At 48.6% G+C, this 12,795-nt stretch overlaps 1 protein-coding gene across 1 annotated transcript; it reads left to right on the top strand.

Moving 5' to 3' along the window:
* Window positions 1–1,827: 1,827 nt before the first annotated feature.
* Window positions 1,828–4,288, top strand: LOC123429867 (uncharacterized GPI-anchored protein At4g28100-like). The gene is made up of 2 exons (XM_045113843.1): window positions 1,828–2,545; window positions 3,649–4,288. Exons 1-2 carry the CDS (start codon window positions 1,928–1,930, stop codon window positions 4,021–4,023), a joined length of 993 nt encoding a protein of 330 aa, XP_044969778.1. The 5' UTR covers window positions 1,828–1,927; the 3' UTR covers window positions 4,024–4,288.
* Window positions 4,289–12,795: the final 8,507 nt, after the last annotated feature.

The following is a 12,795-nucleotide window of genomic DNA, read 5'->3' on the forward strand; positions in this document are numbered from 1 at the left end:
CAAACGGCCCTCGTTCGAGTTCTCGTCCGCCTCCTCATCAGTGTCCGCTAAAGTTTGAAATCGCGATCCAGAGCTCGACGGGGAGAGAGAGATCGAGGGTGATCGCGCCCCCGATGATAGAGCACCTGGAGCCAGCGTCAGGCGCGGCCGATCCGGATAGACACGGACGCCGACATGGACGACACAGTCGAGAAGCACCATATCACTCCCTCTTTGGATCCTCTCGTTGGAGCGCAGATGTCGCCCCTCCACGATCTTGCCGTCGCCATCGCGGAGGAAGCATATGCCAGGTCGATCAAGGTAGAGAGATCCATCATGCCACTCCGGCGAGCCATCCAGTCCGGTGTTGGAGAAAGACGCCGCCCATCGCAGTGTAGGCGACGGATCCGATGGCCTCAACATAACGGCCAACTGCGGCGGATCAACCATCGGCTATAGTAGAGGGAGAAGACTGGATGCGATGTAAAATAGTCATATCTGTCCTAGATACGGGCTCGATTTGCGGGATGTCGGACATCGTGAATGTATAGGACCGGTTTGAAGACATAGTTGGGTTGTATTTTCTTTATCGGGCCGGATCCACGGGGATTAAAATACGAATCTTGAAATGACATTATCAAATTTGGCAAAGATAGGGTTTCATTTTCCTCACATCGATAGGACCCAAACCATTGTGCACTTGTTCATTCGAGGATAGAAATGATTCTACCTGACGCGCCTCGCCTCTGCTCCCCATGGCTATGCCGTTCGTTTTTTTCTTGTTTGTGTTTGGAGGATTCCGCATTGTGCTTAGGTAGCGTAGCAGTACTGCAGTGCCATCCTTCGAGATCTTGACCCGGCTGTCTCATCATATCATGGCAGAAAAGAACTTATCTGAGCACTGAATGGCTGATGACCAAATCCCTCTATGACGAATTCGCCACACAGTGGCCCTGTTTGGATCCATGAGTTAGAGTTAGAGTTGGTTAGATTGGACCAATCTAACCCTAAAACATTCAAACAGGGAGGGTTAGAGTTGGTTAGATTCATCTAACCCACCCAAAAAAACTAACCCACCCAAGAGATGCTTATTTGGGTTAGAATTAGGTTGGGCCCATAAAAAGTTACTTTTCTCTCTACCTCCACCATACCAAATCCTTGATAAAGGAGTCAAATGATTGGAAAAGGTGCATTTATTGACAATCTAACCTTCCATCCAAACACCTCTTTATTTAAAGTTAGTTTAGGATTAGTTCAGGATTAGAATCTAACTCTAACCTCTAATCAAGTTAGAGTATCCAAACAGGGTCAGTAACCGGCGGCCGGTGTCGATCACTTTTTGAGAGGTTCTTCATCGGTACTCGAAGTGCTTCGAGTCATAATGAGCAGCTCGGAAAACACATTGTTCTCTTGTGTTGATTGCGTGATTGGAATACTAAAGCTTGCAAGCTTGGTCCCATGTGTTCATAATATCTTTGATTCAAAATAATTTCAAAGCATTTCTTTTACATTATAGCCTCTCTTTTTTGGACCAAAGGGTCAGACGGTCCCCATTTCATTACGAAAATGTAGTTTTGAAACACATGGTAACTTTTTTTTAATTGTAAACCTCTTTTAAAAAAAAGTGTTTGCACGACGTCAGTTCACCCAATTGTTTCGTAAAAATTTCCCTGCACCGTTCAGCTCAGTCTTGTCCTCCCAATTACATATGATTCTACAGTACAGAAATACGATGTACACTCGCTCCAGGCATGTACGTATATTATACTCCTACTAGTTGTATAGCATCCTTTTGTCATCTCCAGCCCCGAAAAATCCCCAGGCAAACATCCCCCCTCCATAGCCTATCGCCTGTATAAAACCCAGTCCCCACCCCAGTGCCAGTGCCACACAGTCCCACGCCTCTCGCCGCTTGCCCACCGCCACCGCCACCTCCTCACCGGTGGCAATGTCGGTGCACATCGCGGCCGCCGCGGTTCTCATCGCGCTCCTCGCCCCCGTCCGCGCCTCCGACGTCTCCTCGTTCCCGCTCACGCAGACGCAATCCCCGGCCAACGCCTCCGCGGCGCCCTCCTCCCCGCCCTGCCGCCTCGACCTCTCCGCGGAGCTCTTCGGCGGCGTGGCTGCGGCGTGCGGGGCCGGCGGCGGTCCGGGCTCTCTCGACCGCGGCCGCTGCTGCCCCGTCCTTGCGGCCTGGCTCTTCGCGGCGCACGCGCGCACGGCGCTGTCCGTCCCTGCGCCGGCGCCGGCGCTCGCGGGCGAGGGCCTGGACGGGGACGAGGGCCCGATGGTCCCCTACGACAACCAGCGGTGCGTGGACGCGCTGGCCACCGCGCTGGAGAAGCGCGGGGTGGCGCTGCCGCGGCCCAACGCGACGTGCGACACGGTGATCTGCTTCTGCGGCATCCGGCTCCACCAGATCGGCTCGCTCCGCTGCCCCGCCGCGTTCGCCGTCGGCGCCGCCGCCAGGAACGCCACGCCCACCGCCGCGGTGAAGGACCTGGAAAAGAGCTGCCGCAACGCATCCTACGCCGGCTGCTCCCGCTGCGTCCAGTCCCTGCAAAAGGTTTCCTCCTTTTTTCCCTTCCAGCTTTCCTGCTCCTATCTCTTCCTTTAATTTGTGCTCTAAAATCCACCACACGCACAGAGTAGCACAGTACTTCTTCAAGGGTTCATCATGTTGATGCATTTTAATTATCTTCGGGCTCTTCATTATATCTCATCATCAGTAGTTACATTTTAATTAGTCGTTAGCTTAAGTGCGGCACTAGCTAGGACTTAGGAGCAATGCCTTTTTCTCCGTGTGCTTTATCTTCTTTTATCGAGCAGAAAGAGCCCATTTGACATCCAGGAGATCCCCCTTTCCACACAGAAAGGCCCTTTCTGGTCACATTATTGGTTCACATGCTCAGATGGGCTTCCTCCAGTTCTTGAGCTGATCACTAATCATTAGCTACTTGATTGTATCTTGTGTGTGAAAGGATTGCGCTCCAGCTGTGGACAATGTTACTACTTAGCATTACCAGTTACTACTACGAGTAGTACTCAATTACAGGACCATATGTCTTGTACCATAGTGTTGGAAAGTAAGCCATACTAGTATCAAGACAGCAATGCCCGATTTCTTGGTCCAATGCCATAGGCCATAGCAATGATGAATTGAATCATTTAGCCTGTTAACGACCTGCTGCTACGTGAACCTGCGCCATCGAAAGTTGTTAATTATTCAAGAGAGTTTGTCCTTAACTTGTTTGTCGCGCATCCACATTGGCATCTTAAACTAGACAGTGAAGAAGGCACACACCCCTGTACTTGTGGTCTTGTACTGACAGTTCATCAATTTAGGAAGCTGTAATCTTTGACATTGTTCTGTAGTACTGAGATTTTGTTGCAAGAACTAGAAGATCGACTCGAGGGCATGGGCATGATCAAGTAAATGGTCGTGCATGGGTAGCATTTATTGAGGATTTCGGTGAGCGGGGCAAGCCAGATGTTGGTGGTAACAATCAGTTCTGAAACAGCGAAAACACCTACCAACTTCGCAACAACTGCATTGCATCCACGTCCCTGCATGGAATACATTAAATGCGAGCATTTCTTCAGGGTTCGCTCGAGTGAGGGAGGGAGGAGTTTAACCTGTGTGGTATATATCTACTTGTGTTTGATCAGGTCAAGGGGAACGTGAGCCGGGAGGTCGCCGGCGGCGACCGCGCCCGCCGGATGCTGGGGCTGGACTGCCAGCTGATGGGCCTGACGTGGCTGCTGGCCAAGAACAAGACGGTGTACATCCCCACCGTGTCCGCCGTGCTGCGAGCCATGCTCTACACCGCGCACCCCACCGAGTCCGGCAGCCACTCCAAGGTCAGCGGCGGCAGCGGCGCGGCGCCGCCGCCCCGGTGCAGCCCGGACCAGGAGAACATGCCGCTGGCCGTGGACTCGCTGCAGTTCGAGCACACCGGCAGCACGAGCTCGGCCGCCGTCCTGCTCCGCGGCTCCCTCCTCTGGCTGGCGTTGTACTGCTTCGTCTGGGACGCGTTCTTGTAGACAGGGCAGTGTCGATTATGCTTGTTGATAGAGTATTTTGTAGGAGCTGGTTGGTGTTAGGGAGTAGCTTCCTTTTTGCACAGTGTTGCAGATCAAATTAGCGGATATGGCATGGCCACGGCCACGGCCACGAGATTACCTTGTTTGATTTGCTCGTGCAGGCGTGATTGCACTGGTGGTCTCTAGTATCGCCCGTGCTTTTATCCTTGGTTTATTACTCTGCTAACTATTTTTGTGAAGTAGTCGTAACTTGTTCAAGCCGAAACTATTCATGTTTGCATAGTCCATGGGGCACGGGCACGGGCACAGAACAACAAGAAAAATGAGCCGCGGGTATGATGAATGTGTAGAAAAAGAAGAGTCCGTTTTGGTTTGTGGCAATGGATTTTCTATTGAAGAAGAGAGGCAGAGTGGCAGGCTCGAGGGGCAGGTCAGGTGAAGAGGGAAGACGACGACAAGGGGAGGGGGGAAGGGGAGTTTTTTTTGGCTTTGGCGGGACAGTTCACGTGGTAGGTAGCGTCGTGTCGTGTGTGGGTGTGGGTCAGTGGGTGTCGTCTAGTGTGCATCTCTATGTCGTCCTTTCTTGTGTCTGGCCTGGCCTGGGTTGGTGCCCCTGCCCGCGGCTTCTTCCGTGGTGTTGCTCCTCTTCGATTTCCCAGCCAGCCAGCGGCCCCAAGAAAACGTACCTCCGTGTGTCCGTATGGTTCAAGTTGTTCAGACTCATTTTATCGTCACCTTATCGTATTCTCATAAACTGGAAACAAACTAAGGAGGGCTTTGCGTGAGTCCGTATGACGGCCATGTAGGACTCCGACACTTTCAGCAAAATGGACAATTCTGATTCTTAGGCTGAAAGAACTCGCAAACTGAACCCTGCGCGGAAATTCTTTATCAAGCTAACCCTTTTATGTGGCGTTCGACGCCTATGCGTCACATTGCACTATGTGACGTCTAAGCCGACGACGTCATACATCTGTCCACGCTGGCACTGCAGGCCTCATCACCCGGCAGTGCGACGCCTGAGGCTCACGTGTTACAAATGCTGCAGTGTGGCGTCGAGTTTTTAGGTGCCACACCTTCAGTTAAGTAGCCACGGGCCGGCCCCTTCCTCACCCCCCTCCTCATTCGCCCCTTCATCAGAGAGTGTTCTCAGCTCGAGTTGAAGTCGCCCCCTTTCTCAAATCTCTCCCCAAATCAACACATCTGAAGGTTTGGTCCGGGCATTTCGTCTCCCCTCCTTCTCATCCCCAAAAAAATTCATTTGGTGACTTCTTTGCAAATGTGAGGAAACCCTAGTTCTTCATGAAATTTGGGATGTATATGATATTGTTGCATTTGTTTGTATGTTAGGATAATGGGTGTGATAGGGTTAGGATTAGGGTTGTTTGGATGTTTGGATTATGGTTGTGTTAGGGTTAGGGGTAAGATGGGGTTAGGACTATGGATGTTTGGATGTTAGGAATAGGTTTTATTTTTATTAAGCATATTTTGTAGTATTTGGATGATTGCTTATAGATAATATTGTATGTTGTGTTGTTTAGGAATGGGAAGAACATGTGTTTATGTTCATCACGTGGACAAGGATGCCTTTTCAAAAGGCAATATTGATCCGGACTCGGATGAGCTTGACATGGTGTTCGATTTCTGTCCTAGCTATGCTGAATTGTTGGAATAAGTCCAAAAAGATTTGAATAGGATGGACCTAAGTGATGTTGTTGAGTCTGATGGTAGGCATAATGTGGGATTCGGAATGCACGTTGGTTGAAAGACCTTGTGTGTCAACTCCGAGCAACGTTGCTTGCATACAAGGATACGGTGGCCGAATCACTAGACAAGGCTCTACAGTTATTTGCCATAAAAATAAATGATCCTAACTTGCACTTGGATTTGAACCGGGTTGCCTCCCTGATTGATGAAGCAAGTCCTCCACGCATCAATGAAGAGGCCAACATTAAACCTCTTTTGAAACAACAATCAAGGACCCAGAATTCGAAGATCCAACATGAACCATTGCTAAAGGAGAATGATGAGCATGATGATGAGAATGATGATACTGTTCTCCATGACAATAGCCTTGGTGATTTGGACAAATAAATTTTGCAAGAGACAATGGACCATTCTATTCCGTACTCATGTGGCTATCCATCCGAGTCGGACGATGACGATCCCGATGAAGAAGTTGATGAGGAAGGGTTCATGGCAAAGGAGGCTGAAGCTTTCACGAAGGTATTAGGGCGGGATCACCGGACACCATTGTTCGAGGATCTTAGTCTTGCGTGTAGCGACCTGACCTGAAACGGCCAAGTCTCTGGTCTTTCCATACCATCCCAAGATCATGCTGGTGCACACATAGTACATCAATGTATATATCGAGAGTTCAATCACACAACTTTATTAATCGAGATCTCATATCGAGTACTGTATTACAATAATGAATTACAATAAAGTGGTTGAAGGCCATCTCATGAGATAACTAACGAAGACTAGCGGAAGCTTCAAAGGTAGACGAGTCCATCCGACTCCAAGGCATATCACCGAGCGTAGACCGTAGCCTCACTCCTGGTTGAAAAATACTGTGCAACATGATACGTTGCAGCCATGTAGGTCAGCATATGGAATATGCCAACAAGTCATCAAAGAGAGGGGGTGAAATAATAATCATCTATTCTACATGCATATATGGCAGGTGGGGCTATAAGTTTTTAGCGAAAAGCAAGTTTTCTCCTACATCAAGAGAGGGCTAAAAGCAAAAATGTTACTACGTTGTTGGTTGTTAACGAGATGGTTTCACCAACCAATTCTCGTACCCGAGTTGTCGATAATTCCCACATCAGTTTTAAATTGTGTTGAGAGTTCAAGAAAATTTCAATGCCTTCGGCTCAAGTTGTCCATGACGGTGGATACGGCTAATCGATTAGGTTTGGGTACTCTGCATCGTTTTGCACACGTTCCCCACAAGATTTGATCGCCTCCGGGTATGTCCTCGCACTTCAGGGTGTTTGAAGACCGGATGATCAAAACATGGTCTTTCAACGGGTCCCTCTGATCCCTGTCGGTGCCCATCCAATCCTACCGTTCTTCTACATCTGCTAGCACCGCCTGTCCAGAGTTGCCGCATTGTCCAACCAAGACAGAGCCCATAATGACTTGTGGCTGTGCAGGTAAGCCTTGGGTCTTGAAGCCTCCGTCCATCTCTTCGAGCCTGGGTGAAGCTTTCCGCAAGATGTCATGGCACTTCCCCATGCATCCCGGGTCGTCCACTGGTTTCTCGAGGGAGCCCATCTAAACCGTCCTTCAACCATAGTTGCATTGCATCACGAGGTCTTGAAAAGTCTTGCCTTAACCGGTCTTAGTTAGTAAATTATTCTCGCATCACTCGTGATAAACTCTCAGCCAGAACCCCGTCTACACAAGCATAGCAAAGTAAAGTTTGTCGTTGTTGGATGCCTACCACATGATACTACAAAAAGTAACCAATATTTCCAAGTACCTAATCAGCATGCAATTGGGTGTAGAAAGGTATAACTACAATGCATAAACATAGGTAATACATGATCAAATGACTTGCCTTGCTGATAGTTGTCGTGATCAAGCGCTTCTAAGTAGCACGCTTCGCACTCCGGGTGATCTATCGATACAAACAAAAAATACACACAATAAGTACTACAATCACTAACAAACAAAATAACATCACTAACATATAATCACCATTACGTAAAGTGAAGAAAATCAATTCACATAAGCAGAAGAGAATCTGTTTTTGATAAAACCCCAACTAAAAATATTAAAAAATAAATAAAACTTAAACTACAGAAAGACATGATCACTAGGAAGCAGCAGCAAAAAGAATCAAATTAAAACCTATTTTTAAACTCGTGGAATAAGCAAAACAGGATTTGAACTAAATCTGATCTAATTCAAACGTTGAAATTTCAAACATAGGCAAATAATATGTTTTCGAAAACTACAGAAAAATTGTGATCTACTGGAAAAAGAATCAGCCTCATTGGACCTCTAGATCAAAAGTTATAGGGAAAACAAAATTGAAACTCTCTCTGTTTTCTAACTAAAATTGAAAAAAGGAAAAATTAGATCTAGTAAACAAGGGGTAGGTGGCAGCTCCTGATTGGCTCTGGGGTTGTGTGCTGCGGGGCTAACTAGCAAATGACCGATAACTAAACAAACCGCGTTGGCTCACTAATTAAAGAAAAAAGAACCGTCGGTTCTTTTAAAAGAACCGAAGTGGTATCTTCTAGTCTAATCTCAGGCGTTGGCTTAGATCGAACGGCTGAGGTAGGGAAGGGGATGATGAACTCACAGGGGGTCGGTTGGGCTCAACTTCGGCGAGCAGGGAGGTGGCGGTGGTCCTCCAGCGACGGCGAGAGCACCAGGGGGACGCGGCGAACCTCCGGTGTCCTTTGGAGGCGTCGGAGAGGTCCGGGGTGGCGAGGAGGGACGCCACGAGCTCGGGGAAGTTTCGGGTCTGGGTAGTACTCCGGCGAGGCGGTGCGGTGGCGCGGGGCAAGGAGCTCGGGTGCTTGGTGGAAAAACGGAATGCGGCGGCGATGGGGAAGCTCCTGGCGGCGTCGGGTGGTGCGGGGAGGCGAGCGGTGGCGCGGCAGGGTGCCGGGATGGGCTTCCTGGAGCTCAGCTCCGGCGAGGCAGGGAGGGTCGGGTGGCTGGGGCGGCGAGGAGGGGCGGCTACGGGGGGCTCGGGGTGCGGGGAGGTGAGGGCTTATATAGGGGGAGAGAGGGGAGGCTCGGGAGGGAAGGGAATCGGGATCGGGGCGGGCTCTGGTGAGCATGGAAGGTCTCGGCCTCGGGTAGGAAAGGAATCGGCGGGAAGGGAAGAAGGCGACCGAGGGGGAAGGAGATCAGCTAGTGGGGGCCACGGTCAGAGAGAGGAGGGGCGAGGGGAGAAAGGATCGGTCACCGATCCAAATTGATTCGGATCTGGCCAAAGGATTCGGCCCAGGTGGCCTTATCCGACGCCGATGCGCTAACTAAAAAAACCTCCTTTCCTATTTTTCTAAAACAGAAACTAAAACGAAAAAGAGGTAAGTAAATAAAATTCAAAAAATAAGGGTATTATATACCAAAATTTTGAGAAAAAAATATCTATACGTTGAACATATTTCCAAGACAAAACTAAAAACTTTTAAAAAAAGTTTTTTTTTCAGAAAAACCCCTAAAGGCTTTATTTTCTTTTTGCAATTATTTTCTCAATAAATTTTTGGTTTTCTTGGCTCAAAACATTTCAAAAAATGCCCGTGGTTTTGGAGGGTCATATTCCTCCTCTCTTTCTTGCTTGCTAGAATTTATTTCCCGGCACTTCTTGCACGAACAAAAATAGAAATGCAAAAGAAAATTTTGAAAGAAATCAAATGCCAACTTTATTTCATTCAATATGCATAGATGCTTAGCTACAATTGTAAAACATTCCAAATTAGGAAATTTGGGATGTTACAAACCTATCTGCCTTAAGATGAATCTAACCCTCGAGATTCGGGTTGGCTAGAAAATAGGTGCGGGTGGTCTCGACGAAGATCGTCTTCTCGTTCCCAGGTGGCTTCTTCCTCGGTGTGATGGCTCCACAACACCTTGCAGAACTTGATGATCTTGCTACGGGTAACTCTGTTGGCAGTCTCAAGAATCCTGACGGGTTTCTCCTCATACGTTAGTTCACTGTCAAGTTGTATGGCCTCTAGGGGCACTGTATCTCTCAACGGAATATCAGCCATCTCAGCGTGGCATTTCTTCAACTGGGAAACATGGAAGACATCATGAACTCCGGACAATCCTTCCGGCAATTCCAGTTTATATGCAACTTCGCCTCTACGTTAAGAATTTTGTAGGGGCCAATGAATCGGGGTGCTAACTTTCCTTTCACACCAAATCTCTTGATTCCTCAAAGTGGAGACACCCGAATATATGCTCGGTCTCCCACTTCGTATGTTACTTCCTTGCGCTTGCTGTCAGCATAACTCTTCTGTCTGGACTGAGCTATCTTGAGTCGGTCACGAATCAGCTTGACCTTCTCTTCAGAATCTCGGATAAGGTCGGGACCAAAAAGTTGTCGGTCTCCAACTCCATCCCACATCAATGGTGTTGTGCACCTCCTTCCGTATAAAGCTTCGAAAGGGGCCATCTTCAGACTGGTCTGATATCTGTTGTTGTATGAGAACTCGACATAAGGCAAATTGTCATCCCAGCTAGACCCATAGTCTAGTGCGCAAGCTCTCAACATGTCCTCCAGAATCTGATTGACTCTCTCGGTCTATCTGTCAGTATGAGGGTGAAAAGCTGTACTGAACTCCAATCTTGTTCCCAAGGTTTCGTGTAGTTGGTGCCAGAATTTGGACGTGAACTGAGTTCCTCTATCTGACACAATACTCTTCGGCACTCCATGCAGACATACAATCCTGGTCATAAATATCTTGGCCAGCTTAGCACTCGTGTAGGTAGTCTTCACGGGAATGAAGTGGGCTACCTTGGTCAAACGATCGACCACAACCCAAATAGAATCATAACCCGAAGGGTCTTGGGTAATCCTGTGATGAAGTCCATACCAAGCTTTTCCCATTTCCACTCGGGTATCGGCAGAGGTTGAAGCAATCCCGCTGGCTTCTGGTGCTTGGCCTTTACTCTCTGACAAACATCACATATTGCTACAAACTCGGCAATGTCTTTCTTCATTCCTGTCCACCAGAAACTCTCCTTCAGGTCCAGGTACATCTTGGTGTTGCCTAGGTGTATCAAGTACGGGGAATCGTGGTCCTCCTGGAGTATCAACTTCCTGAGTTCAGGATCATTGGGCACATAGATGCGATCCTCAAACCATAAAGTTTCGTGTTCATCCTCACGAAAACCTTTAGCCTTCCCGTCATTCATTCTCTGATTTATCTCAGCTATCTCCTTGTCTGATTTCTATTCTTCGCGGATCATTTCGGTCAAGGTGGACTGAATTTCCAGCATTGCTACAAATCCTCTTGGAACTATCTCCAATTTGAGCTCTCTGAGATCATCGGCTAACTCCTGGGGTAGTCCTCCCGCTATGAGTGTGTTCACATAACTCTTACGGCTCAAGGCGTGTGCTACAACATTTGCCTTCCCTGGGTGATAATGCAATTTCATGTCATAGTCCTTGATCAACTCTAGCCATATCATGTGTTTGAGGTTCAACTCCTTCTGCGTGAATGTTGAGGCATAATTTATGCGTAAGTAATTTTGGTGATTGATGACAGTACCATACAGGACTAATCGTGTGTGTCAAGGTTTCAGGCAACATTCGTCAACGGCACAAGACGACACGACTCCTCTCTTCGGGAACAGAAGCACGGCGCTATCCTAGATTCTCTTCATTTGAGTCATAGGAAAGCCGTACTATTAAGAGGGGATCCGTAGTGGAAAGGTTTGGGTGGAATCTATCTTTGCACACGCACACCTCTATTTTCTCCCTTTCCTTTATCCTTGGAGCGGCCCTCGCCTGTTTGTTCTTTGCGTCTCGGCAAAATGGTCCCCAGCGGAAGTACCGCTGGTCCCAGCGGTAGTACCGCTCGACTACCAGCGGTAGTACCGCTGTATCCAGCGGTAGTACCGCTGGCTGGCGGTAGTACCGCCCCTGTTCAGCGGTAGTACCGCTGGCCAGCGGTAGTACCGCTCCAGGTGCCCTGTTCCACCTACCTAGCGATAGTTCGTGGAAGGACCCTTTTGCGAAGACTTTCTCGGCGGTAGTAGTGTTTATACACTACCAAGGGCCAGCGGTAGTACCGCTGGTTCCAGCAGTAGTACCGCTGGAGGCCCCAGCGGTAGTACCGCCAGGCAGCGGTAGTACCGCTCCTTCCCAGCGGTAGTACCGCTGGATCTCGGGCAGAGAGTGGGAAAACGGTCTGAATTTTCCCCCCTCTATATAAAGGGTTCTTCTAGCTGAGGAACCCCATCTCTTACCTCTCTAAGCTCCATTGTTGCTCCACAAGCTTAAAAGTGCCCGATCTCTCTCCCTAGCCAATCAAACTTGTTGATTCTTTAGGGATTGGTTGAGAAGGCCTAGATCCACACTTCCACCGAGAGAAAAGTTGATTCCCCCCACCTATCCCTTGCGGATCTTGTTACTCTTGGGTGTTTGAGCATCCTAGACGGTTGAGGTCACCTCGAAGCCATATTCCATTGTGGTGAAGCTTCGTGGTCTTGTTGGGAGCCTCCAAGCTTTGTGTGGAGTTGCCCCAATCTTGTTTGTAAAGGTTCGGTCGCCGCCTTCAAGGGCACCTATAGTGGAATCACGGTACCTTGCATCGTGCGAGGGCGTGAGGAGAATACGGTGGCCTTAGTGGCTTTTTGGGGAGCATTGTGCCTCCACACCGCTCCAACGGAGACGTACTTCCTGTCAAAGGGAAGGAACTTCGGTAACACATCCTCGTCTCCATCGGTTCCACTTGTGGTTATCTCTAACCTTTACTTTGTAGTTGCTTTTCCTTGTTACAATATCTTACTTGTCTTAATAGGTCTTGTTGATAGTTTCTATAGGGGTCACCTCTTTGTCATATTATTTGTGAACCCGTATAATGTTTACCTTAACTTGTTAAGATTAATTAAAAAGTGGTCGTTGTCTATTCACCCCCCCCTCTAGCCAACCATATCGATCCTTTCAATTGGTATCAGAGCCACGTCTCTTTATTAAGGGTTTAACCACCCGAAGAGTATGGAAGGCGAAGAGGAAGTGAACCATGGGCAACCCGAGGGCATGGACTTGACTTCGGTCACAAGGGACGACTT

This window comes from Hordeum vulgare, chromosome 2H (genome assembly GCF_904849725.1).
Source record: "Hordeum vulgare subsp. vulgare chromosome 2H, MorexV3_pseudomolecules_assembly, whole genome shotgun sequence".
In the NCBI taxonomy this organism is placed as follows: domain Eukaryota; kingdom Viridiplantae; phylum Streptophyta; class Magnoliopsida; order Poales; family Poaceae; genus Hordeum; species Hordeum vulgare.

What these genes read in the sequence shown, in the direction of transcription:
- LOC123429867 (XM_045113843.1), top strand. Translation starts at nt 1,928, where the DNA reads ATGTCGGTGCACATCGCGGCCGCCGCGGTTCTCATCGCGCTCCTCGCC. An exon ending in GCGTCCAGTCCCTGCAAAAG is followed by an intron (nt 2,546 to 3,648) that starts GTTTCCTCCTTT and finishes GTGTTTGATCAG; the next exon opens with GTCAAGGGGAACGTGAGCCG.